Below are 25,679 nucleotides of genomic sequence, written 5' to 3' on the forward strand. Positions count from 1 at the left end.
CCCAGAAGCCCACCCATTCAGGGGCAGCACTTCTGGGTGAGAATGTGTGAAGGAGCCAAGCCACTTCCAGGCTAGTTTATCAGGGGCCTTTAGTGAGCTTTCAGGCAGTCACAGCAGAGGAAATCCTGATGGCTCCAGGCAACAAGATCAACTTTGTGCTGTTGGGGGCAAAGCGGGCAGTGTTCCCTTGAGGGGCTTATAAGGTTTCCTAGCCCCAGAGCTCTGTGTCGTTTCCTTGCCAGGGCAGCTAGGAGTGAGTTGACAATAGGCCCCAATGCTCAGAGTCAGTGCCTTCTAGACAGACCCCTCTTGATGCCCTGACCACCACCCACCACCACCGAACTCCAGCCTGAAGCAGGTGTCTCAAAGACAGTGCTCAGTGGGCAGGAGACAAGCCAGAGGGGCAGGGTCCTCCCCTACTGGCTGGAGGGGCCAGGTGGTTTTTGCAGATTCCCAATCAAGTTCTAGCTTATCACTGTAGTTGTTCAGGAGGGCAGGCTGCAGAAGGTGTGGGACAGGGGCCTACACTAATCAGAGGCTGCAGAGACCACTGGCCAGTCTGAAATGGGACTGCTGGCCCTAAGGGCTCTCTCTCAATACCTGGGGTCTGCTTATCATCCCCACCCCACCCAGCCCATAGCCAAGGTCCCTCTCTTGGAAAAATCTGGTTCTCTTTTTGCCACCCTTACCTTGTGGGGTTGGCCTTCTTTACGGCTCCATTGTGGAAATTATAGAATTCCCCGACATGCAGTCACTAGCTGTCCAGGACCAGCCCACAAGTAGCCCCCAGAGCCTCAAGCATTGCCAAATGCTGTGTTTATTGGTTTGTTACACTGAAGAGTAGTTTTTGAGCCAAAACACATACAGACTTGGCTCCTCACAAAACCACTGAGTCACTAAGGCAGGCACACAACGGCTACCGTGCGTGGTGGAGGCCAAGGCCTCACAGACAAGGGTAGGCAATGGGGCAGGCTGGCCCCCAAACAGGCCGTGCAGTACCTGGGGCAGGGCTGGGCTGGGAGGCTGTGCCAGATGCAGAAGGGCTCCTGGGTCCTTTTTCATGTCTCCAGACCTTAGTAGTTGTGGGGCAGGCCCCAGCACCTGTGGCAGAGAGGCCACCCAGCCCTGGGCAAGGCCTAGCTGGCTGGCATGTGTTGGGGGCTGGGGTGGGGATGACAGAGCAAGCAGCATGACAGCCCCCTCACAATGAGTGCGGATCTTACAAGGGGGTTTCTGGGTCCATATGCCTCTCAACATCCTGAGAAGCTGGGGAAGGCAGAGTTAGCCTTGGTTCTCACCAGCGACAAACAAGGAGACCCAGGGAACTCCCTCCCTCCAGCCTCAAGGACCCAGCAGATGCCCAGGATGAGAAGCTGCCTCCAACTTTCGGAACACCTTTGAGAGGAAGCTACAAGAGGATCTCTTCCCTAAAGAATCACCCTGGGATTCTTCTCGGGAGGAAGTGTTCCAACCACATTCCAGATCCTTCAGATGGCAGTGTCATTTAGACAAGAGTTTTCTGGGATGTAGCTAATGCATAAAGCAAGAGCAAGGTGGCAAGAGTGGGATCATACAGATACACGTGGGTGCACTGTATGGGCTGGGGAGTGCATGAGGTCACCTTAGGTGGCCAAAGACAGTGGCAGTGCTGCTGAGGTGGGCTGCTCCCATCCAAGGCCCAGCTTCTGGCTGCCCCAGTCTCAGAGGAGGGCCCGGAAGGCAGCCCAGGAAACATGCCCAAACCAGCAGCCATTCTGGCTCCCCAGCTGGGGTTGGTGCACACACACGCACAGGGCCTGGGAAGGGACTCTCAGAAGAAATACAGCAAGGGCCCCTGGCTTCACATGACCCTCACCAGAAGGGACCCGGGCAGCTATAGCCCTGATCACTCTACAGGGCCCCAGGAGAGGACATGGGGCACAGTCCAGGCTGAGGCTACTGGTGGCAGTGGGGCTATTTGCAGGTGTTTGAGAGGGGAGCAGAGTAGGTATTCGCTAAGTCAACCACTCCCTGAGGCCGCCCCTTCCCCTCCTGGCCCTGGCCTGAGGGTACCTGGCTGCAGAACTGCCCAGAGTCAGATCCCAGGCTCACAAGCACTTTGTTAGCAACACAGTTGGGCAGGCAGGGTTGGCTGAGAGTTGGGGCGGTCTCTGCTGTGCTGCCCCTGCACCTCTCCCTGCGGGGGAGACCCGGTACCCAGGCTCTGGCTGGCTGCTGCCTCAGGGTACAGGCCTCACTTGTTCTCTATGAGCATTTGCACCTTGTGGACGAGGTCCCGGGCAATCTGCAGGATCTCCTGGGCATCATGATGCTCAGCTCGTTCTGCAGGAAACAGGGATAATTGTGGGAATGCCAGAGCAAAGGGCGTGGTTTGGGAGGAGCCTTGTGGCTCTCCACAGGACTCCTGGCATCTGCTTCCGGGGAAGCCAGTATTTCTGAGCCCCCCCCCCCCCCCCAGGTCAGAAGTGGAGGTTGCTAGGCCCCAGCTGGGGGCAGCCAGAGTAGGCTGGGCAAGTTCCTACCATTGAAGAACTTGATGATGTCGGTGAAGTCCATGTTGTTGTCACGGATAATCTCACGGTAGGCCTCCACCAGGGCCAGGGCAATGAACAGGACAAAGTGCTCTGATGAGATGTGCTGGGCCGCCCAAATCACCTCCCACACAGCAAACACATCTTCATACAGCAGCTCTGGGGACAGCAAGGGGCTAAGGCTGAGCCTGGCTGCTCACAGGCGTCCAATGGAGCCACGCGTGGAGACAGAGCTCCAGGGGTCAAAGTCCTGGGGTTCTTTCCATTACACATGGCCCAGTCCAAGGGGATGGGGGTTCCATGTCTCAGGCCAAGACCCTGTCCTTCTTGGTGATTCCTGCACACTAGGCCCCTGCAGACTCCACACCACCCTCTCTTCAGCAAGAGCAGCTCTAGTTTTACAAACCCTGGTGCTCAAGGGAGATCTGGTTTGAAAACAGTTCCCAAAACCATTGCCTGAGGGTGATTTTCCGCCCTGCCTTCATTTTGGATTCACCAAAGGAGCTTTTAAAATCTTGATGCCCAGGCAGCCAGCCACACTAAGTAGTCTGAGGCTGGTAGAACCCAGGGCACTGGTGTTTCTAGAAAGTTCCCCAGTGGTTCCAAAGTTCAGTTAGAGCCCAGAACCACTGACTTAGGGGGAAAAAGGATCTCCACTGTCCCTGACCTCAGGCCCCCCATCCAACCCTCCTCTTACCTCTCTTAAAATCCAGCAGGAACCAGCGGTAACAGAAGTAGAAGTGGGTGTAGTCTCCGTTCTGATGCATCAGTTCAAACAGCTCTGAGTCCAGGATCTTGCGTGAGTGGCGAAAGGGAGGGCTGACCCCACTTTGCCTCACCCTGCTGCCCACACCCTCCACCAGCCCCCTTCTGCTGTGGCACCTGGTAGCTGGGTGCAAACCCTCTCCCGTCCCCAGAGGCTGCACTCTGCAGCCCCACCTGTCTCTCTGGGTTGTACTTTTTTTGGAGTTATACCATTTTCTGAGTGTTTGATAGCATCATTAACCACCAGAACTTTCATGAGCACGAGCATTCACATACTGACATTCCACCTCAATTTATAACATTGAAAACAATGTGTTTTTCAGAAACAAACTCATAGACACAGAGAACTAACTGATGGCTGCCAGAGAGGAGGGAGGCTGGGGGACTGGGTAGAAAAGGTGAAGGGATTGAGAAGTATAAGTTGGTAGTTACAGTCACGGGGACATAAAGTACAGCATAGGGAACATAGTCAGGGATATTGTAATAACTGTGTATGGTGCCAGCTGTGTACTAGACTTACGGGGGGATCACCTCACCTCATAAGTTAGAAATATGTCTAACCACTATGCTGTACACCTGAAACCAATATAATATTGAATTTCAGAGGGGATCCAAGATGGCAGTGAATCAAGTGAAAGTTACACTCTCCTCCTCCCAGGTCAAGCTGGAATTACAACTAAGTTATAGAACAATCAACCTGAATAACCAACTGCAGACTAACTGAACAGAAGTCTTATTACTAATGATTTACAGAAGCCACATTGATACTGGTAGGAAGGTTGGAGAGGTGCAGAGGGCTGGCCCACTCCCGCGGGGTCTCAACCATACACTGGGCTCCTCCCAGCCAGGAGCACCAGAGCCAGTAATAGGAGCCCACATTAACATATGGTTGTGACTGTCAACTGTAATTAGAAAAGAGAATGTGTTTCTGAAATGAAAGCAATAAGCTTATACAGAGAAGAGATTGTTGGAGTGCTCCCTAGCCTCCCAGTGGAAGATGAGTAGCTCAGTGGTGCCTGGTCATGTGCCCACAGGGGGCAACAGACCTCACCTGGATGAGGGAGCGCATGTTGGCAAAGTGGGTGTCCATGGCGCCCCCACTGGGGAAGTTCTGGCTCATCCTCTTCATGAGGTGGCTGAAACAGCTGTAGGCCAGCTGATCTGAAGGGAGACGGGAGTGAGGCCACAGGGCAAGAGACCCCAACAGCTCACTTCACAGGGGGTGTCCTGTGGCCCAGAGGACAGGGCTGGCTAATATTCCCATCCGCCTAGACCTAGTGGCCTTCTTTTATTCTCCAGCTTTGTCAGCCCAGCCCTGGTACCATCTCGGGAACCCTTGCCCTTCCCTGAGCCCCACCTCTCACCATTATCAAGGACGACCAGGAGAGGTGCCAGCAGATCACACATGCCCTGCACATAGCCCATGTCCAAGTGTTCCCACACGTAGCTGAAATGCCAGGGAGGAGTCACTGTGGGTGTGTGCCCTCCTCCTCTCCCCTCGGGGTCCTTCGGAGATGGCCTCTAGAGTAGCCTGCTCCCCAGAAGTCAGCCTTCCCCCGACCCTGTGGCTGGGAGTACAATGGTGACCCACCCAGTGCCCCTGTCCTCAAGGCGCTGAGGGGTCCAGGACAGAGGCAGTGCCTGCAGCAAGGGAAATCAGATAAGCTTCCTGAAGCAGCCGAGCCGCAGTCTGCAGGACCTCCAAGTGAGGAGGGGTGGGGCAGGGGCGCTGCTGGGGAGGAGCATTCCGAGCAGAGGGAGCCCAGTGTGATTCTGGTGCCAGGGGAGGCGCAGGGTGCCTGCAGACCTGACCGCTCACAGAGCAGGGGCCCTGCCTCCCGCCCTGAGCCCTGCCCTGCAATGGCACCTGCACATGATGTCTCTGAGCCTCTCGAGGTTGGGGGTTGTGAAGTACCAGTAGGTGCGGTCACATCGCTGCACATCCTTGTCAATGCGGTGCAGATTTAAGGCCACAGTGTCCAGTAGTTCTATCTGAAAGAGTGGGGGGCCCTCAGGGGTGAGCTGGGGGCCAGAGGTGACACCCACAAGGAATGCCAAGGGACTGAGAGAACAGAGTCCTCTGGGAATGCTGAGAGACGGGCCCAGGGCCCTCTGAGACAGTCAGGGAACCCCCCTTCCACCCACCAGCGGGTCCCCCAGCCTTGGGAGGGCAGGATGGCTCTGGAGCCAGCTGAGAACAGCGCCTGGGGAACATTCACATACAGTGTAGGCACAGGCGCACACAGCCGCAAGTTCCTCCCCTGCCTCCGAGGCGGTCTCCTGGCCGGGGTCTTGGGGCTCGGAGAACGCGTGGACTGCAGGTACTGGCCCAACAGAGCCTTCCTCCCCACCGCAGTCCTCCTCGAAGCCCACACACGGCCCCTCATCTATGCTGGACTGGATGCCTGAGGCCACGGAATAGTTGCGAGAGGAAGGCAGTCCTGAATCTGGAGAATCAAACTCCACTGACTGCTGCTGCTCCACTGCGGCGGTGCCCGGGGGCCCTGCTCCCGGTTCTGTCTGGGGCTCTGGTCTGGAGTCGTCACTGCCTGGGGGCTTTGGGGGCTCCAGGTCATCCACAGAGATAAACACCTGGTAGGGGAGAACAGGCGGTGGGGCTCACACCTGCACTGCAGCACCTCTGCTCAGCTCAGTGTCTCCTTCCTGGGTCCCAAAGAGTGAGAAGGACGGAGAATTGTCTTCACGTCTACTCCCACCCCATGGCCTCTGCACTGCCTCCCCTGGGCGCTAAGCCTCCCTTTCTGACCATGTGGAGAGAAAGCAGGTTCTAGGCAAACATGACATCAACCCTATCCAGTCCCCTCCTCTGGCTTCTTCCTGGGGCATGAGGAGAAGTGAAACACACCAGGCTTCCTGGGGCTGCTGTGGGGAGAGGGGGACCCGAGGCCTGACACTCCATGGCATCCGTGGCCCATGTGAGCGTCATTCTACAAACGCCTGCTGTGGTGAGGCTGCCTGTCCCGTGGGCTTCCTTGTGCCTCAGTGTGGCTGCCGGGGCAGCCTGGGCAGCCTGGGGGCGCATCAGGCTGGAGGTGTGAGGAACAACAAGATCTTCCCTTCTTTCAGTACAGACTGCTCAGCAGGATAAGGCTGGACATTGTCCTAGCGGCTGCCCCATCAGGTACCTTAGCCGCAGACAAGCTGAGGAGAGGGAGGAAGTGAAAGGAAACGCATGCTGCTGCCTGGACACAGGCCATCACCATGGACAGGTCACATGGAAAATGAGAGAGGCAGATGCAGACTGGTTTTTAATTTTTTTTTTTTCTATTTGGACTATGTAGGGAAAGGGATGCTAAAAGGGGTTTTCACTTTGGGCAAGAAGCGTGGTGTCAGGTAAGGCCACGAAGCGGAGCCTCTGCACAGGGCCTGCGAGGGAGGGAGGGAGGGACAGAGGGCGCTGTCCATGAGCCAGGCGGCTGGGGCTCCGGGGCAGGCCAGAGGGAAGGAATGCGCTTGCCAATGAGGGGACTGAGAACAAAGCACAGGGGAAGGAGAGTGTGCCTTGGTAGTTTTATTTCTGTAAGTCTTGCTCCAGCTTGAGTTTTCTGTTAATATTAGTAAGGATTTAGTCAAGTAGCAAGAATACACATTATCTAAAGTGGCAATTTTAAAGAAAAAATTTAAGTCAGTGTCCTTAAAATGGAGACTTCTTATCACTTCTGGTTGTGCCCAGCAGCCACAGTTTGGGACATGTCCACCTAAGGCAGGGGTGAAGCCACAAGCCCCAGGCAGGCTCTGAGCCGGCCCTGCAGAGTCAGTCCTGCACAATGATGACAAACTCCCCAGTGGCCGGGCACCCGTTGGCAGACGCTAACAGCACCACTCCACGTCTGCCCTGGTCTCCGGCAACAGCTCCCAGAGAAGCCTGTGCTATCTGAGGACAGTAGAGCTGAAAGGGGACACTGAGGCCAGCCAGAGATGGGAAGATAAGTCCCTCAGCTTGTCAGCAGTGGACCTGGGACCAGAACCCAGGGCTGCCGATTCTTAGCCTTGAGGAGGAAGGACTTTCCTAATCCCCATAAATTCATCTTCCCCTGCTAGTCCTTTAAAACAGAACACAATGCACTATCTCACTTTGTCTTGCAACATCCAGAGAAGCGGGCAGCAGGGAACGATCGTCCCATTTTTCAGCGCAAGAAAACGAGACACGGACACATTAAGCCATTCTCCCAGGGCTCCAACACCAGGGAAGACCACGGCTGGGCTGGGGCTCAGGACTCCTAGGTGCAGAACACCGGCGGCTCGCGGCCCACCCCCTCACCCCTCAGTCCCGTCTGGCTCACGTCATTGCTAATGGTGGAGTCTTGGTGGATGAGGCGCTGCACATGGCTGTCGATGCTGCTGCCCGAAGAGAACTTGGTGAGTGTGGCTGGGTGAGCCTCCCGCTCCCGCTGCCTCACCACCACCTCGCAGGCCTTCCACTCCGCCAATACCCGCTGGTACCTTGCTGCCACCACTGCGTCCACCTGTACTCGGACCACACCATGACCATGGGGGAGAGGTGCCCCAGGCCGCCCTGTGCAGGGGCTGGGACAGCTAAAGACTAGGCTTGGGACTCTGGCTGGGTAGCTCAGTTGATCGGAACATCATCCCAATATGCCAAGGTTGGGGATTCCATCCCTGGTCAGGGCACAGACAGGAATCAAGCAATGAATGCATGAATGCATAAATAAGTGGAACAACATATCAATGTCGCGCGCGCTCTCTCTCTCTCAAACAAAACAAAACAAAATAACAGCAACAAAAAAAAAACAAAGACTAGGCTTGGGCGTAGCCGTAAAGACATCTTCCTTTGCTAACATCTTCCTTGGCCATGTTTGAAGAGGCTAAGCCTTCTGAGGCCTCTTTCCTTGGGTCCCTTCTCCCTGTCTCCATGGGAACAGGCTCCTCTTACCTGCTCCATCTCCTTCTTGCTCATGCCGAACTTATAGTGGCCAAGCAGAAAGGGCCAGACGTCCTTGCGGATCTCGTGCTCCACGCCTCCGTAGTAAACTTGCCGCAGCAGCTCCAGCTCCTTGTAGTTCTGAGGAACCCAGGGAGTAAAGCCTGTGCAGTCCCTACAGTCCCTGCCCCGCTGGGTGACCACCGCATGGAGAGCTGGGGCTGGGAACAATGGTCCGGTCCCTCTGCTGGAGCCCAGGGAAAACCTGCTTTGGAGCAGTCACAGCCTCCCCACCCCACATTAGAGCCGGATGAGATCAACTTCAACCCCTCCTTCTTGCAGGGCAGAAAGGAAGCCCAGAAAGATGCAGAGATTTGCCCAAGGTTGTGGGATAACACGGAAGCAGAATGAACTTCCTGCCCAGCGCCCTTCCCATGGAAACCCACAGCCCCAGCTGTCTGAGAGTCTACCAGGACCCAGGCCACTCCAAGGCCATCAGTCCTGGCCTGTCAACCCAGACCCCTACTACCTTTTACCTGAATGCCCAGTTGGCCTTTGAAAGCTGCTCCCAGAACAGACTGCTGCCCACCCCAGCCCCTTGGCCCGGCACCCCAGAGTGTGTACCTTTTCATCCTTCTCATACTTGCTCCACACGTCCTTGGTGAGGCCTCCGGAAGCCCCTGGGGGCCGGGCGGGCGGGATGATGTTGTGATGCACCAGCGCTGACAGGTGGGTCCGCACCGTGGACAGGTGGCGGCAGTACGCCAGCCCTGGGGGTGTTGGTGAGCCAGGAGGCCGTGACCATGGCGCCACCCCCTGCCCCGGCCTCCCGTGGCCCCACCTCACCCCACACTCACAGCCGTAGAAGGCCCGTGACACGATCTGCCTCTTCATGCTCTCACATAGTAGCCTGAGGGGCAACCTGTGGAATCAACCTGGCTCAGAGGGCTATGTCTCTTCTGGTGGGAGGAGGATGAGAAGCAAGGACATGGGGGTGGCAGTAAGGCACTCTGGGGAGTGCGGGGAGCAGAGCCATAGCTCAGCTGCATGTCAGGGGGCTCCCTGTGGCTGCCAGCCACCCTGGGTACAGCTACTGGGGGTCCAGCCTGGCCTCCAACCACCCAGGGGACCCTGGGCACCAACTTCACCACATTGGTGAATTTTGGTTTCCTCAGGTGACACATGGAGAGAAGCATCTCCGAGTCCTCAGGAGTAACAGGTAAAAAGAAGTAACGGGTGAAGGCAAGCAGCTGCCAAAGCATCAATCCTGGCACATGGTCCTCACACAAGTACCCTTCCTGGACCATTCCCAGCACAGGCAGATGTCCAGGTATCTGCTGCATGTCCCCAGACATACACCCTGATGATGGGATCTATGTCCACACTGGGAAGGACAGCTCACAAGGACTGAGCACCTACTATGTGCCAGGCACAGCTCTGGGTACTGACATGGGTTACTCAATAAGAATGTTGTTAGGAAGCCAGTGGTATGACCCCCATTTTACAGATAAGGAAACTGAGGCTCAGAAACGTAGAGGCTCATAGAGGCTCAATAACTTGCCAAAGTCACCTGGGTAGCAGAAATGAAATTCGAACCCAGGTCTGACCAACTCGAGGCCACCATGTCAGGCAAGTGACACAGACAGGCACATACATATGGATGGACACACTCCCACGGAGGTGTCCTCCCTGCCCACTCACCGGTCGGGGACACAGCTGCAGTGGTTGGGGGCTGCGTATGGGGAGCTGCTGGTGGAGCAGGAGAGGCGGGACAAGCCCTGGCTCCACGGGGGTTCTAGGTGCCAGGCCGGCAGGCTGGGCCCAAAGCCCTGCATCTCAATCATGTCACCAGCATCTGAGGACAGGAAGGGGGCTATGGTCAGGGCCTGGCAGGCCCCCTCTCCCAGCCACCCTGCAGCATGTCCATCTCTGTGCCCAGAGCTGCAGCATGAAGCCCGCCATTGGTGGAGAGCCACAGGGGGGGCGCCAGCCCTGTCCAGAGCCCAGACATGGCCACGGTGAGAGGGAGGTGCCCGACACTTCCCAGCCGCCACCTGACTTCTGTGCGTGAGAGAACACTTGGACTGAGTTGTGGGTGACTGTGTTTGTTCTCTCCATCTTGCTATCAGCGATGGAAAACATTCTCTTTTCTAGAGGTAAGAGAAAGCAAGCGAAGGAACAACAAAAGCCTGCACTCTCTAAAATGCTGCCTGTGAGTATGGCCTTTGATGATTCAGCCTGGTCCTCCTGGACAAACTCTGAGAGACATGGAAGATGCCTGGACCTGGAACACGGCAAACTTTGCTGCGCCAAGAGTCTCCACTAGTCAAAGCCCCCGAGGACCCCTGAGGTCCTAGACCTGGTAGCCAGTGGCTGAGGGTCAGGGTTCCTGACCCAGGCCAGGTGCCCCTGCTGCCGGCTCCCATGGGTCCTTTCTGAGTTCTCCATCCTTTCCTAGCCTGACTGCATTCAGCACGGTGGCCCCCTGTAAACACACAGGGGAGCTGACAGAAGGGAAAATTGCCAGGGCTGCCAGGCCATCACTGGGATGGGGGTGGGGTGGCTGGGTACCACCAACACCCAGGAGAATGTCCCCAGCTGCAACCTCAGGAAACAGCTCCTTGGACACATCTACACCAAAAGTACAATAGATGGAGCCTCTTCAGCCAGCCCAGCTGGTCTGAGTCAGAACTCATGACCACTGACAGCTTCGAGGGCCTGAGGGGGTAGGGCACTGCCCAGGGGACACTCTGGCAGGTCCAGTGAGCCACAAACATGAAGCAAAGCAAAGGCGTGAAGTGAAAGGACTAGGAGGCGGAGCTCGGAGGGAGGGAGAGAACAGAGAAGAATAAAGAGCAGGGAGAGAGCACTGTGCGCAATGAGGCCTTCTCTCAGGCAGTATTTCTTCTGGCCTGCTGAGTCTGGAGAGGACCTAGGTCTGCTTTCTGTGGGAGCTGGACTCCAGCTCTCAGTGTGCTGTGGTGGGAAGGGCTGAGCAGAGACCCCTCCAGTCCCCTCAGGGGCTGCCCAGACTTGGCTGGGAATCTCTTCCCAGACCCATGGTGGGATTTTTGTAGCGATCTGGCCCTTCAGCTCCACCAGGAGGCAAATTGAGGGAGTGGACTCAGTGTGGAGGGGCTGCGGCTCTGGGAATGAGGTGCTGCAAGCCATGCTGAAGGCTCAGGGAAGAGGGGCTGACAAATGCAGGTGGGGGGTGGGGGCAGGAGCCCAGCTCGCGCCTGATGGCAGGCAGGAGAGAGGCCAGTCTTGAGAGGAGCTGAGGTGGGAGCAGGCCCCGCCAGGCAGGCAGCAGGCAGGTGGGCAGGCAAGGGGGGGCAACAGGTGCAGAGGGCAGAGGGTGGGCACACAGGGAAGTGAGCTCATGCCCAGAAAGCAGGGCTCAGCTGAGGCAAGTCTCCTGGGTCAATGCTCTTCACCTTAATTCTCCATGAAGGAGCTGAACCAGCCAGCATTGCACAGGACATCTCTGAATTAACCCAGTGCAGACAGCTGGAGCTCTGGGGTGACCGGGCAATGGGCAGCAGGCTGGGCAGGGCTCTGCTGGGTGAGCTTTGACTCTGACTCTCTCCTCTGAGCTTGAGGAAAGTTTGAAGCAAAAACGATCAGGGTGGTCGAACCCCACAGCCCCTAAGACTCCGAGTGAAAGGTGCCTGGCCTGGAGCAGAATTAAGAGTGAACAGCATCTCTGCTCTACAGGAGGCAGCAGGGGAAGGGGGGAGGGGAAGGAGAGGAGAGTCTGGACACCCGCCACTTGATTCACATGCACAAGTCAAGCATGTTGCAGGCCTGAAAAGCATCAGCTAGCAGGACAGACTCAACAGTGTTGTCATTATGGACTGGAGTGGAGGTGGGGCTCTCACACCATCTCCCCCAACCACCTGCTGATTCTGCTCCCACGCCTCCTCCCTTTTCCCAAGCACTGGAGTCCCAGGGGCTGCATGCTGGCATACTGGGGAGGTCTGGCCCCTGAGTTCCCCAAGAGAATTCCAAGACAAGCCCTGAGGCCTCTGCACCCTGTGGGCCTAGAGGTTTCTCTGACTCTGGAGGCCTCAGTATTAAGACTAGTCAGGGATGTGCTTGCTATCACTGAGTCTTCCAAAACAGGGGCTCAATCTGGAGCCCTCCAGCCTCTAGCCTGACTACCAGTTCGTGGGGGTAAGAGGGGTCAGCCTGGGCCCTCCTGACTTAGTCTTTCTGCATTGCTTAAATTCAGTTAACCTGTAAGAAGCATCAGCTCCAAGCCAAGGCTTGCAAGGAACCAGATGGCAGACCGTGTACAGGCAATAAATATCACAACCGAGGTTCCCTGTGTTCCCGAACCCAGGCTGGCCTGCACGTCTGACTGGGTTGGCTGGGAGGGAGGGTAGTCGCGAAGGCAGACATGGCATGTGGGAGTAAGGGGGCAGCTGGCAAGTGGTGCTGAGGGTGTGCCAGGCGTGTTCTATGCCAGAGACTTGGTTACCCAGGGATAGGGAGACTTGTTACTGGCTGGGTGGACTAAAAGGGCTGGACTCTTTAGCAGAACTTTGTGAAGTATAAGGAGAGTGTCACATGCCCTTAGACACCCTCTGTAGAGGCAGGGAAAGGAGAAAAAAATAATTCTGTGGCATGGGAATGAGGAAGTTCCCCTAAACTCCGAGAACTGGGCCTTCATAACCAATGTCCCTTGAGCACCCCAGCTGAGGCCTCACAGGTTCCCTGGCTGATCGATCACACTCCAGAGAGTGAGGCTCCCTCTCCACTAGCCTGGCTCTGTAGAGAGCAGCCAGGGGCCCTGTGCTGTGCCATTTACAACAAAGGGACCTCTGCAACTGTGTACTCTAAGGTCTGTGATGGCAGAACACACCTAACTTATATCCCTAGCAGATACTTCTGGATTTCATACTAAAGCACCAGGCAGCGCCTGCTGGGACACCCAGGCCTGCTGGGTAAACTGGGCCCTGGGTCTCCTTCCACGGTGACCCCAACCCCTCACCTGACCCACTGGTGACTCCTATCTGCATGAGCTGTCCATTCCCTACCCCTGCCCAGGAGGGGCCTGGTACTTCTGCCTTGTTTCTGTTGAGTCAGGAGTCAGAGGCACAGGCCCAGAGGCTGGTCTGCCCAGCCAGCAGGAGAGAAAGGAAGAGATGCTATCTTGGGTTTGCCCACATGACACCCAGGAACAGGAGAGGGCTCCAACAGTCACTGAGAGTTTCCAAGGGGCAGCCAACCATCAGACCTTCCCACCCCCTGGATCTCTTCCCTCTCTTTCCAGAACTCAGTGGGGCAGCCAGAGCCAAATGCATTGTGTCCCGTCCCCTCTCCTGGCCAGCACCTCCTTCCGCCCTCCCCGACCTGCCTCTTGAAGGAACGGAACCACCCTGGGTACAAGTCCCATAATGCCAACACTGCCGTTCGAGCCCCTGCGGTGGGTGGCAAGTGGGCCCAGGGGGTGGGGCAGAAGGACAGGGTAGGTCAGGGAGAAGGGGAGGGATAAAAACCTTTCATCGGATTGGGAGCTGTGAGGTTCCGCGAGCAGATCATTGAGAGCATCGCGTGCAGTTTATCCTCCTCTTCCTCATCATCGTCCACCGAGGCCGCGCGGCTGGCCGCTAGGTGGTGGTAGTTAATAGTGACTGCTCAAAGAGAACAGCGAGAGAGGCGAAGCATAAGGACCCTGGCCCTGGGGCAGGAGAGACCGGACTCCTTCCTTGTGGGGAGCAACATGGAGCCTGGGTCACCTTGAGCCTGCAACGCAGGGAAGAGGGGGCAGGAGGGCCTGAGAGTCTTGATGATTTACTGGGGAGAGTGTGGAAGAAAGTGGGGGGATGGCGGCAGCTACAGAGCTCCACTCTTTGGAGAAGGCCTTCTCTAGAAAGAACAGAAAAGAGAGAACTGATGGGGGGAGCCAGGGTAGTAAAAGACGGGGACCAGCTGGGACAGACTGGCAGCTCAGGAACTCCCCAGCCCTGGCTCAGGCTAGGCACTACTGTTGACAGATGGATCCTAATCGTCCTTCAGCTTGCGTCACAGTCAGACTGGGCCAAATGTGAAGATTACCCCGAGTCCCCCTCTATAGACTATAAACCCAACCTTCTCCTCCAAGGGTTTCCCAGAGCTGCTCTCAAGGAGCCTGAGTCACCCCACTGAGTTTCAGCTCCTTGGAGCCCCAGCTTGCCCTCCAGGGAAGTGGACCTTGAAGTGAAGTGACCAGAACCAGGAAATGCCAAGGCATGAAGAGAGGAAGTGCAGGCTGAATAATCTAATCCGAGCAACAGCCCGAGATTAAATGCCAGGTTTGCAAACACCTTCAGCAGAATATGTGTCTCATAGTTGGGCACATCAGAGAGGAGAGGGGGTCCCCACACCTTGTGCCCTCCAAGCCTGTTGGGACTACTTGTGCTGTGGGTATGTGCTTGCTGTCTGGGTAATCTGTCTGTTAATACACAGACAACTTGTTGACAACTTATTGGCACACGTTAGGAAATTTAGGGAGCAGGTGGTCTGGATGGCAAGTGATCTGGGCTGGCAAATTCCCTGACCTTCTTCCCAAGATCAGTGAGTCTGCCTTGGAGAAACCTGAGGGGAGGAGAGCACTCTGCCCAGAAAGGGAACTCTATTAGGGCCCAGAGGTGTTATGTCCAGGTGGGACAGGCCCCACAAGCACCAAGCCCTTTCAGCCCCACCGCTGTCCTGCCCCAAGCTGAAAGTCTCACTCTCTCCAGATGCACCCCGCACCCCAGCTGCAGTGCCTCTCATCAGTAGCTGTTTGAGGAAGGTTCTGGCTCCAGTGGAGTCGGTGAAGAATTAGCACTATCCAAAAAGAAGCACTGATCGCACACCCAGGCCACCCTGTGGAGGTCAGGCAGCAGGTATCTAGTCTCCCCACATTTTTACCCCCAAGGCAGGGCATGAAAGGATGACTAAGAGAATACTGTATAGAGACGCCTAGATCAGCTGAGCCAAGAGTCTTCAGGTGACAAAGGAAGGGAAAGAGAGCAGGCGGAAGAGAAGCAAATTCTCAGGGGAATGATCTGCAGGCTAAAGGTCCAACAAGAGACTAAGCTCTGCACTACTGGTCTTAACTGGCCTGCTCATGGGCTTGGCCTGCTGCCCGTCCTGAGGGTGCTGTGCTCCCCCACCACCCCAAGCACCTTTCCCCTCCACAGAAAGCGGTGTGGGGCACTCACTGTGCTCATGTCTGTGGCCAGGGTAAATGATCCGGAACACGTAGTCTGTGGCCCAACCTGTGCCCATCTCCTCTGCATCCACAGGCCGCACGCTGCCGCGTTTCCGTAGCTTTGGGAATACCTTCCCCTGGGGAGGAAGAGGTGAGGAGTTAGCCAGTGCAGGGCAGAGTCCACTCCAGGGTCCCACCCAAGGCTGCTCCTAAGAACTCAGTGTGGGGAAAGGAAGGGAGGTGGGCAGAGAACCCACCTCACACATCCCTTCACCTACAGCCTCCAAAGCCCCAAGGTACCTTTCCCTGCTGAGTCCAGAGCGGGGGCTCTAGTTGTCCATGAGGCAGAAGCCCATTCTCCAGGCAGGACAAAAAGGACAGCAGGTGTCCTCCCTGTGGGAAGTGCAGCGGTGGCCTCTGGATGCCATCCTGGCTCACCAGTACGAGTGTGCCACCGTTTTCTGGGGGTTGGGGGGGGTTGAACATGGGTGAGTGAAGCTGGGCCTCTGAGGCTGCCTGGCCATCACCGCAGCACAGTCGGCCAGGCCCCCAGACTTGGTAGGGGGACACTGTGGCTCGAGTGTGAGGACAATGAAAGGAGGACAAGACACCCTATGGGCCATGAGCAGTGTATGACTATCAGAAGGCAGTCTCTCTTCCCTCACCCCTGTGCTCAGGACAAGGGAGGCTCACTTTGCTGGTGGCAGTGGATGCAGACAATCTGACTGAACGGCACCACCAGGGCATAGTCCCAGTAAACGCTGGAAAGAAACCAGATTGGTGTCACTGTGTCCCAAGACCAGCCATCCTGCCTTCCTCATCTCCCGGCCCCAACACCTGTGAAACTACCCTGAAGACAGGATGACCGTGGCCAAGAAGTGACCTTAGCCAGCCATGTCCCTCTGGGCTCCGTGCTGCCCTCATGGCGCAGAGCCTGGCAGTCTCAGATGCCTAGAGCTTGCCCAGGCCTGGCTGGATCTTAGCGAGCCTGGGAATATTTCCAGGCAGCCTCTCTGCAATTCTTGGCATCAGATACGGTGTGAGGCCTGCCTCCTGGAGCAGACTGGGCCTTTCCATCCCCCTGCCAGGTGGCAAGCTCTCACTCCCTTCCCTGGCTCCTGGAAGTGTGTCCCAAAGCCCCCACCTCTTTTCCAGCTCGGAGTCCCCCAGAGTCCCGTTCATGAGCTGGTTGGGAGTCCATTTCAGAGTCAGGCTCTCTGCAGACTGGTGCAGGGAGAGGTAGCCAGGGACGGCCTCCATGTCCTCCTTCTGCAGGGAGGAGACACACCAGGAGACAGAGACGACGCGGGGCTGAGAGGCTCCCCGGGACCGCCTACAGAAAACGAGCTCCAGGTGGAGCGGGAGGCCACCAGGTCCTGGCACAGGGGCCAGGCAGAAGCAGGGGGGAACACGAGTCACACGTGGATGTGGGCATATCCTCGTCCTGGCTGGCCTGATGCCCCTGGCTCTGCCCTGTCAGTCTCCTGGATGCCAAGTGTGTCCTGGGCCAGCCATACCCAAGCTGGGCGTTCCCCCCGCCTGCTGGCTGCCATTCCTGTCCCCGGATGGCTTGGTTCTCAGTTTGCCAGAGCAGATGCCATTTCTGGCTCCTGCCAGTTCACGATGGGGCATGAAACAGTGAAGTGGGGCTGAGGCCCTTATCCCCCTTCTCTCTGGTCAAGCTCCTTAGGAAAGGGATAAAGGTGGCTGGAAGGTTCTAGTTCTGGGGCCTTTGGAGGAGGGCGGTAAGGGGCGGCACTAGGCTTTCCTACCGGCTGCACCAGCACGTTGTTCTTGCCGTAGAGCAGCCGTGTCCTTGAGTTCTGGTGCAGAGACTCCACGTACTCGCGGGCGCAGGCAGCTAACCTGTCCTCCGAGGTGCTGCCGCTCGAGTGCCGCTTCCGGATCTGCACAAAGTCCCAGCTCAGCCCCAGCCCTGGGAAATCAACCTGGAAGGTGCCACTCTGACCCTCTCTAGAGGACCCCGGGGGTCCTTCCTGCCCCTAGTTTGCTCTCAGCCACCCTCTGCTCTCCAGCCATGAATCAATGGTGTGCTCCTGGCATTTATGTGTTCTTGGCATTAAGTGCCAGTGTTGGGAAGAGGCTATGCTGCAGTGGCCACTACCCTGGGGCAACTCCAAGACCCAGCCTGTGTCTGCAAGGAATACGGAGGCCAGCTGCTCCTCCTTACAGGCCCATGGGCATAACTTAGATGAGCAGCACAAGGGGTGAGGAGAGGGATGCCTACTCCAAGGGCTGGGCGCTTCGCAGGGGAGTCCTGGCGATTAAAGGGACCCCGGATACGGTGCCTCTGAACCAGCTCATCAGCAGAAGGGTCGGTCCAGTAGTGATCGGCTGTCTTGAGCTTGGTGTACTCCAAGGCACAGGGTCCCACTGTGGAGACAGGGACAGCCACTCAGATGGTGGTCCCCCAGCACCTGCCCCTATGCTCCCAATCGCCCAACAGAGGCCTCTCTGCTCTTAGGCTCACCTAGAAGACAGGCCAAGATGGGACCGAACACAGGGTCTGCCAGTAACGCCTCCTTCTCATAGTACTTGCTGCCAGTGAGAGATGGACAGGGGCACAGCTGGGGCTCCCGAAATCATTCCAGGGCAGTCAAGCTCACCAAGCAGGGACATTCCCACCAAGACCAAATTCGTGCCAGTCATCAGGAAATAAACCCATAAGAACAAAGCTTGGTGGGGTGCCCGGTGTGGCCTAAGCTTCTACGGAGCTACGGGGAGAATGGGCATGCCTGTGGCCTGAGCTGCACAGCCGAGCATGCGGAGGGGTGGGGCTGAAGGAATGCCTGGGGGGTGGGCCCCGGGCAGGGGCATTCACCTGCAGTTCTCCACCAGGTACTGCACGACCCTGTCCAGTACCTTCTCGATGAGCGCTGTGCGTACCCATATGTGTTTCATGGCCTGTGGGCTGAGGGCTGGGGCCTTCCCACTGGCAGAGCCCTGTCTCTGCAGGGCTTCCTGGTTATTCACCAAGGGTTTCCTGCAAAGAGGGGTGGACTATAGGAGTGCAAAGGCCCAGGACCAAGCCCCCGACTAGTGGCACTGGGAGTGGAGTTTGGTGCCATAAGATGAGAACCCAGAGGACTGACCAAGATGGGGATGCTGAAGGCAGGGGGATAGGACCTGGTGCCTGAAAGGGGCCACCGCCCACCCTTAGGCTGGTCCTGAGAGGCCCTGCAAGAAACGAGCCCAGGAAGCCAACCTGGGAAGTAGCAACTGCCAAATGGTAAGAGCGGGGTCGGGGGGGGGGGGGGTGCGGGGAGGCGGGCAGGGCGGGCCCAGGGCTCACCTGCCCTCTACTTGTTGCTGAAGCTCCTGTACCTTGTGGCAAATCTCCCCAGCCACTGGGCACATCTTCCCCACCTTGGTGAACAGAGCTGCCATCTTGTCACTGCGCAGGAAGCCGGCGGCACGGCGTCGCAGCTGATGCAGGAGGCAAGCCTCCACCGCACCTGGGCCACAAAGGGAACCAGCACTTGAGCCTGGGCAAGGGTAGAAGGGAGAGCACTCCTCTCCCCCACACCTAGAGAGGGGAGAGGGGCAAGGGCAGGCCTGACCCATGTTAGGACTGCAGGGGTGGGGGTCAGTTTCAGCCAGGTCAGCAACACATACCAACCTCCTTCTAAAATTCTCCCTACCCATCTGCTCCTGCCCTGAATGGACCTGTGGAGGCTCTGACGTGCCATGCCGTTCATCTCCCGCATCTGGTGTGCACGTGCCTCCGTATGCAGCATCGCCCCTGTGGCTGTGAGGACCCAAGTTGCCAGTTCCAGATAGCATGGTTGGCTCCACCCCCTGTCCACTTACTGGACTGGGGGCCCAGGAGCACATAGCCCAGTCACCCTCCTGGAGAGCATGGGTGATGTGGTTGCTAGGAAACGGGCTCTGAAGAATGAGCTGAGATATTGATGAAGCCATTGCAAAGATCAGGCCAGACAGCGGTCCCTGAATTATTGATGAGCCCAGCACCTGAGAGTGAGAGATTTCTATCTCCCATGCAAGGAGGGCTTCCCTTCATTCATTTATTCATGTTGTTAGGGGCTGGTCTTCCTCTCTCCATCTGGACACCGCTTACTGAAGACAGACTCCACAGAAAGGAAAGAAGGGCTTGGTGGGGGACAGTGGGGAGCTACCCTAGCCATGTATAGAACCTAAAAATATTAGTGTGTATATGGGGGGGTGGGGAAGAAGGGGCTTGGCCATTATTGAGGCCAAACTAACAGCTTTATAAGAGAGCAGGAAACAGGGGAAGGGATTTATCTGACCACAGAAACATAGCAGGGACTAGGTTCAGGGCCTCAAACGCTGGCCTGAGCATCTTTCACCTTCTCCAGGTGTGTTCAGAGGACAGGGAGACACAGGTGGGAGAAGGTGCTCCCTTCACTCCACAGGTGCCCTTGTCACAAGGATTGAAAATAGTGCTATGCTGAAGGTGGGGAGTCAGACTAAGAGTCTGAAGCTATTGCGGCCACTCATACTTTCTCTGGAGAACTTGTGTGACTTAATGCTCCGAGTCTCTGTTGTATCATCTGTGAAGTGGGGTATACTTCTAAGGACTGGTATGAAATGTTACATGAGATCTACAGCGTCCTGCATGCAGAGGGCACTTGATCCCTGTTGGTTCCTGACTCTTCACCCCTTTCTGTCCAGACCCTGTTCTACAGCTAACCTGTAAGGGCTGGGAGTTTTGCAAGACCTCTCCCTGGCAGGAACAGGAGAGGATGCATTGGACACAGGATCACAGAGGCGGGTGGAGATGCTGTTCTCTTAGAAACAGGGGAAATGAAGCCTATCATTTATTGTGACTAGTGTTTTTAGAATATAAAACCCAGACTTAGGACATACCCACTGAAAACAGAGGCTCTCACCTGTTTTTTGCCTTTATGTTTAGTAAGTGACAACGGTCAGTGCTGTTCTGTAAAAGTTTTGTTTGGCCCTCTCTTGTACTGAGGTCAAAAACTTGGCGAGTCCCTGGAGACTGGCCAGCTTGGTGAGAGCGTCACAGGGGAGGGGGCACAAGGAGGACCCCTCCCTCTCCTGAATGTTTCCTGCTAGAGAGCTCTTCCCTGCTCAGCCTCGGAGGACTTCACACATGTTCATACAAGAGGGGACCCCCCCCAAAAAAACCCAAATTATCTTCTGGAGGGCGGGTCCCTTGTAGTACAGGCTTCCCCCACTAAGTGAGTGTTCTAGGAGCCCATCTCTATCAGAGATCCAGCTGGTGTTGTTGTAAGAGACTGCATTTGGCTTCAGTGAATTTTTTTGGCACTCTTTCAATTTGTTTGCCCACTTCATGATGGGTGATTTATGAGTGCACCTGCCCACACCATGCTGACTGTTTAGCAGGTTTTGACCAAAAACGGCATGACCCCCATACCCAACCCTCTCTATTCACCCCATCTCACCCTGAGCAACTTTTCTGTGTGTCCCTGGATGAAGAAAGTCTTCAAAGGGAAACATTTTGTTGACGTGGAAGAGGTGTAACAAAAAACGGCAGAAGCACTAAAAGGCATCAAAATTGATGAGTTCAAAAACTTTAGAGCAGTGGAAAAAATGGCTCGACAGATGTACTGCATCAAATGGAGAGGACTTTGAAGGTGACTGAAGTTTAAACACGTAAGAGTCAATACACAAATTTTTACAAATAAATTCTGGTTTTTTGGGGGGTCTTCCCTCGTACACCTATGTTTACATGTGCATGTAGAAACATATATCCACACATCTGATGTGTGTATGGGGCATGTGGTAGAATCTTTGCGTAAGTGTCCACATACTTCTTTCTATAGCGAGGGTCCCCTTGGTACTGGAGGTCTTGGTGGCCCTGGGAGTGGGGTACAGGCATGAGACCATTTTGTCCCAGTCTCTAGGTCCTGGGTCTGCTGCAGCTACAAGTCCACACCTGAAGGAAGGTGGTGACTATTTTCTGGGGTCACACTCCTCATCCGGGGCAGGACAGAAGCAGTGCTGACCAGGCCAGAGTAGCAGCATGTGGCTCCAGTCCTGCAGGGAATCAAGTGCCTTGGTGATGTGACTCATGGTGGAATAATGAGTCATGAACCTCCCTCCTTCCCAGGAGGTTGAACGCAGCCCTGCTGGGGAGCCTGGGAATGGCAGGCAGTGGCACTCCCACCCCACAGGGCTTCACCTATCCTCCTAGGCAGCCTCCAAGCAAGTGCAGCAGCATGCTCTGGGGTGGGCAAAGGCACCCTCAGCACTCACTCCACACAGGGAATACTGAGAGAAGCCCAAATATCACACCCAGTCTCCCTGCTCACCCCACGGCCCCTAAGTTCCTTCTGTGATACCCAGGGAAGATGCCCAGGCAGTGTCTGGGGAAGAAAAAACCTCTCTCACCCCCTTACTTTTCAAGCAAAGTAAACGACCCCAGATGTCAGGTATTCCAAACTCAGTTCCATGGGCTCCTTGGCCAGTGATTGTTCAAACTACCCTGTTCTTCCCATTCCCATGGGGCTGTCTCCATAGAGAATCAGCACATGCAGTGAACAATGTTACTGAGTGAAGCCTGTAGGCAAAATAATAACATAATAATAGTAATAATAATAGCACTAATAATAAGTGAGAACACTATCTTAAGAGAATTTGTGGATGGGCTTCTGGAGCTCCAGTGACCCCCTAAAATTGTGTGCAAAATTGTCAATGTGTGCTCCAGTATCCCTAAGGTGAGTGCTTTTATTTTGGACAGAGGACCTATGGCTTTTAGCTTCTAAGAGGGGTACCTGATCCCCAAAAGTTTAAGAACCCTTCCTCTTAAGATTTTTAGGTTGAACAGAAACACAGACATTCAAAATTCAGAGATGCAAATACAAAGACTCTCCCTCTCTCTCCCTCCCTTTAATATACAGTGAACACCCCACTCAGCAGCAAAGTCTACCTCTCCTGCTGTCCTTGCTCCCCAGGGAGAAGTCCACACGGAGGCTCAGGCCTCTTCTCCCTTCCTGTCTGAAGGCTCAGAGCACCAAGCAGGAGAACTCTGGTGCCTTACTCCTCTTTCTGCCCCAGATAGCCACCACGACTCATCCCTGGGGTGGAGGGTCATGGCAGGAGACACCTGTCACAGCTAATGCACCAAGTCAGCAGAGCCCGCCCCCCTCTACCTGAGCTGTCTGGGCCCTGGTCACTTGGATGTCAAGGCTTCAGGAACCCCTGTCCCAGTGTTCAGGCTCCACCTACAGCTACTCTGGATGCACCAGAATAGGGGAGAGCAGCCCTGACAGCATTCAGCTCATTTCACATGGGAAAAATCAACAGCTTTAGTTCATTAGTTGGGTGGAAAGGTTTGAGTGAATGAATCAAAACAGAGAAATAGAGACATGACTCAGGCATGATCCTCTTTTCTCCCCACCCTGGCCTTCTGAGTTATGGTGCCAGATGGGCCCAGGGGACCCTCTCTGCTCTGTCAACCCATGCCACTGCCAGGAAGGATCAAGGAACTGCACCTCTGGGCAGGAATGGAAGTAATTTTGCTGTGGACCTCTCCCTTCCCCAAAAAGGTCTGGCACCACCTTCCCAGCGAAAGGCTGGGAACTACAGGTCCGGACTAGCCCTGCAACTCTGCCTCACCAGCCTCTGACATGTCCCTAAAGTCTATTAAGTTGTAGGGTTAACAAATGCTAAATGGGTGATGACTGTAAGTGCTAATGGAGTCTAGTAGGGCCTCCTCCTACAAACCCATTACACACCGATTTAATTATTCCAAGGAGTCCAATTTGGAATGGAGGAGATATTGGCAGACAGAGACGGACGGGACTTGGGAAGTACCTGAATCTTCTCATACCTTGCTGGAGGGGGGGGGGGGCTGATTAGTACCACCCCTACGAGGCAATGTGGCACTAATCTATCAACATGACAAGTAACCTCTGACCCAGGAACCCCTTTTCAAAGAATCTAGTCTACCAATATAACTGCAAGATTACTTGGTCATAACAGCAAAAGGCTAAAAACCATCCACATGTCCATCAACAAAGGACAGGTTAAATACATATGGTATATTCACAGAGGAGAATATTATGCAACTCTGAAAAAGAATGACGATGGTCTCCAGAAACTAATAATGGAAGAGCAAGATGCAGAGCAGTATGATTGCATGATACCTTGCTATAAAAAGGGTGGGGTAAGCAAGGAATACAATTTTTTATTACTATAAAAAATTCTGGAAGGACACACAAGAGACAAAAGTGGCAGCAGTCACCTGTGTGGGAATTGGTACGTGAAGGGGGACAGGGAAAGGAGTGAGGCATTTCACTGCACATCTTTTGTACAGTTTTGATCTATGAACCAAGTAGATATATCACCAATTCAAAATAATAACTATAGTAATTCAGTAGGTGCCCATCCAAGCCAGATACCATGGTCCACCATGACATGGTACCAGAGATTCCTTCCAAACTGTAGGTGAATCAAAATTCACAAAACCCATGGGCACCCACACATTCCTTCACCAGCTCCCTCAGCAAACAGGGTCTCCCAACTGGCTTGGATTCCCATTCCGACAGCAGCATCTGGGCTCTGCTTAGGGCAGCCACAAGTAATCTGAGCTGGGCAGGAACCAGAGAAACAATTCAGTGGGCTGGGACAAACTCAGGTGTCTCTGGAGCCCACAAAAATGGATGAAAGCTGTGGTTGCCCAGGAAATGCAAAAATGGTTGAGAAGGGTCCTCAGTCAGCACAGGGGTCCTTAGAAACAACCCTGGCTTTCACTTGCATTATCTATGTTTAAAGCTGCGCTCAGGAGCCACGGGGCCTGGACAAGCCCAGACTGGCAATAGAGGGACTTGCGGAATGACCTTCAAGGAATGAGGCCAGTTGATTGAAGCATTGGGACACGGCACCCAGAGTTAGCACAACTTGACACGAAGGCTGGGCCTAAGGCTCTGAGCCAGGAGGTGCTGTAATGGGAGGAGCAGGTGTGGCAAGTGTTCCGGGCTCTCCCCTCCAGCCTCTGCCAGCTGCTATCCATGCGAGGGAAGAGTCCGGCTGCGGTTGCCATAGAGAGCCCAAGTGAGGAAAGCACTGGGTGGAGCAGCCAGCCACAGGTCTGGGGACTCGACTCAGAGCAGTTTTAAAAGCCTTGGGTGGTGGAACCAAGACTGTCAGAAGAGGAGTGGCCTTGCTGGCAAGAAAAGAAAGGGTGGGATGAGTGGCCACTTTTTAAGTTAGGAACTTCCTCTAACTGCTGATGGAGGAAGTCGATGTTTATCTGCAGGGAAGAGGGGGGAGGAGCGAAGAGGCTAGGCCGGCATCATCAGCCTCTCTCCTTCCAGTTTCCCTGGCTGATGCTTCCACCCAGGGATTTGTAACTGCTTTCTATGGTAACTAGGGAACATTTTCTCTCAGCCTGCACTGGGGGGTGATGGCTGTTTGCTTCAGTTTGAAGGGGCAGCACTCAGCCTTGTGCAACACCCTAGAACAAGGAAGCATCACCCTGACATTCCAGACCCATGCAGGAGAGGGAAATGAAATGGCCCTCACACACCCATCTTCCTTGCTGCACTAGGAATGCAGAGCAGGGTCATCAGGCACAGTGCTCCCACGGCTTCCCAGGGAACCAGGCCAGTGCTGACCTCACGCAGCTTGGCAAGGGACACATTGCCTCCCAGAGTACCTGTGGACACCATGAGTCCACTGTTCGGTGACCTGAGCTCTGTCTCCACGAGAGCTAACTCCTCCTCGATGCCCCTCACCTCCAGGCTCCACCATTGGGCAGACCTCACAGGAAGACACAACCCTGGGCAGCTCAGGCTTTGGAGCCAGGCAGATGTCCAAATGCCTCCTTTACTGGCTGTTTGTGTAAATCCGTAAGTCTCTGTGCTTCAGCTGCAGTTGGGAAAAAGAACAGGCCCCACCTCAATGGGTGTTGAGTGACTGCAGGCAACAGCATATGCAGAGGTGCACATGGCTCCGTGGTTACACCCAGCACACGGAAGGCGATTACAAATGTTGCCGCCTTTCCTCCTGTGCCTCATGCCCATCTCCGGCTTCCCTCGGTACCTACAGATGGTCTGGGGTGCTCCTTCCAAAGGCCGCCCCTTCCGCCTACTGCATACCAGCCCCTTTCGCCTTTTAAGGGCATCGCTCCAGCAAACATCCCTTCTCTTTTCTTATCTTTCATGTTTCCCTAGGAGACACTTTCCATTTGCACATAAACATTCTGTCATTTTTCCAACTTAAAAAAAACACAAACCACCACTATCACCTACCTTGATCCTACATCCCCATTCAAGTATTGAACCATTCAGCTGCTCCTCTTTATGTG

The 25,679-nt window shown here is 55.3% G+C and overlaps 1 protein-coding gene across 4 annotated transcripts in view; it reads right to left on the reverse strand.

The window, feature by feature from the left end:
• Positions 1 to 799: 799 nt before the first annotated feature.
• Positions 800 to 25,679, reverse strand: part of SGSM2 (small G protein signaling modulator 2) — a 34,366-nt gene continuing 9,486 nt past the window's right edge. Inside the window, exons 3-25 of one of the 4 annotated variants that reach the window (XM_090290756.1) lie at positions 18,696 to 18,858; positions 18,225 to 18,386; positions 17,874 to 17,941; positions 17,631 to 17,776; positions 17,155 to 17,289; positions 16,527 to 16,651; positions 16,076 to 16,143; positions 15,683 to 15,843; positions 15,393 to 15,519; positions 13,704 to 13,838; positions 9,901 to 10,054; positions 9,057 to 9,121; positions 8,824 to 8,969; positions 8,212 to 8,340; positions 7,761 to 7,783; positions 7,601 to 7,655; positions 5,520 to 5,888; positions 5,164 to 5,288; positions 4,661 to 4,743; positions 4,348 to 4,457; positions 3,229 to 3,325; positions 2,523 to 2,690; positions 800 to 2,322 (exon numbers count right to left, since the gene is read on the reverse strand). In XM_090290756.1, coding sequence (XP_090146882.1) covers positions 2,234 to 2,322; positions 2,523 to 2,690; positions 3,229 to 3,325; positions 4,348 to 4,457; positions 4,661 to 4,743; positions 5,164 to 5,288; positions 5,520 to 5,888; positions 7,601 to 7,655; positions 7,761 to 7,783; positions 8,212 to 8,340; positions 8,824 to 8,969; positions 9,057 to 9,121; positions 9,901 to 10,054; positions 13,704 to 13,838; positions 15,393 to 15,519; positions 15,683 to 15,843; positions 16,076 to 16,143; positions 16,527 to 16,651; positions 17,155 to 17,289; positions 17,631 to 17,776; positions 17,874 to 17,941; positions 18,225 to 18,386; positions 18,696 to 18,858 — 2,903 coding nt within the window. In that variant the 3' untranslated portion in view covers positions 800 to 2,233. Of the gene's footprint in view, positions 2,323 to 2,522; positions 2,691 to 3,228; positions 3,326 to 4,347; positions 4,458 to 4,660; positions 4,744 to 5,163; positions 5,289 to 5,519; positions 5,889 to 7,600; positions 7,784 to 8,211; positions 8,341 to 8,823; positions 8,970 to 9,056; positions 9,122 to 9,900; positions 10,055 to 13,703; positions 13,839 to 15,392; positions 15,520 to 15,682; positions 15,844 to 16,075; positions 16,144 to 16,526; positions 16,652 to 17,154; positions 17,290 to 17,630; positions 17,777 to 17,873; positions 17,942 to 18,224; positions 18,387 to 18,695; positions 18,859 to 25,679 lie in introns of all 4 variants that reach the window. The other 3 variants (XM_090290755.1, XM_090290757.1, XM_090290758.1) reach the window with 3 other exon arrangements.

The sequence above is a fragment of the Furipterus horrens genome, unplaced genomic scaffold, assembly GCF_987537825.1.
Source record: "Furipterus horrens unplaced genomic scaffold, mFurHor1.1.pri manual_scaffold_11, whole genome shotgun sequence".
Lineage (NCBI taxonomy): Eukaryota > Metazoa > Chordata > Mammalia > Chiroptera > Furipteridae > Furipterus > Furipterus horrens.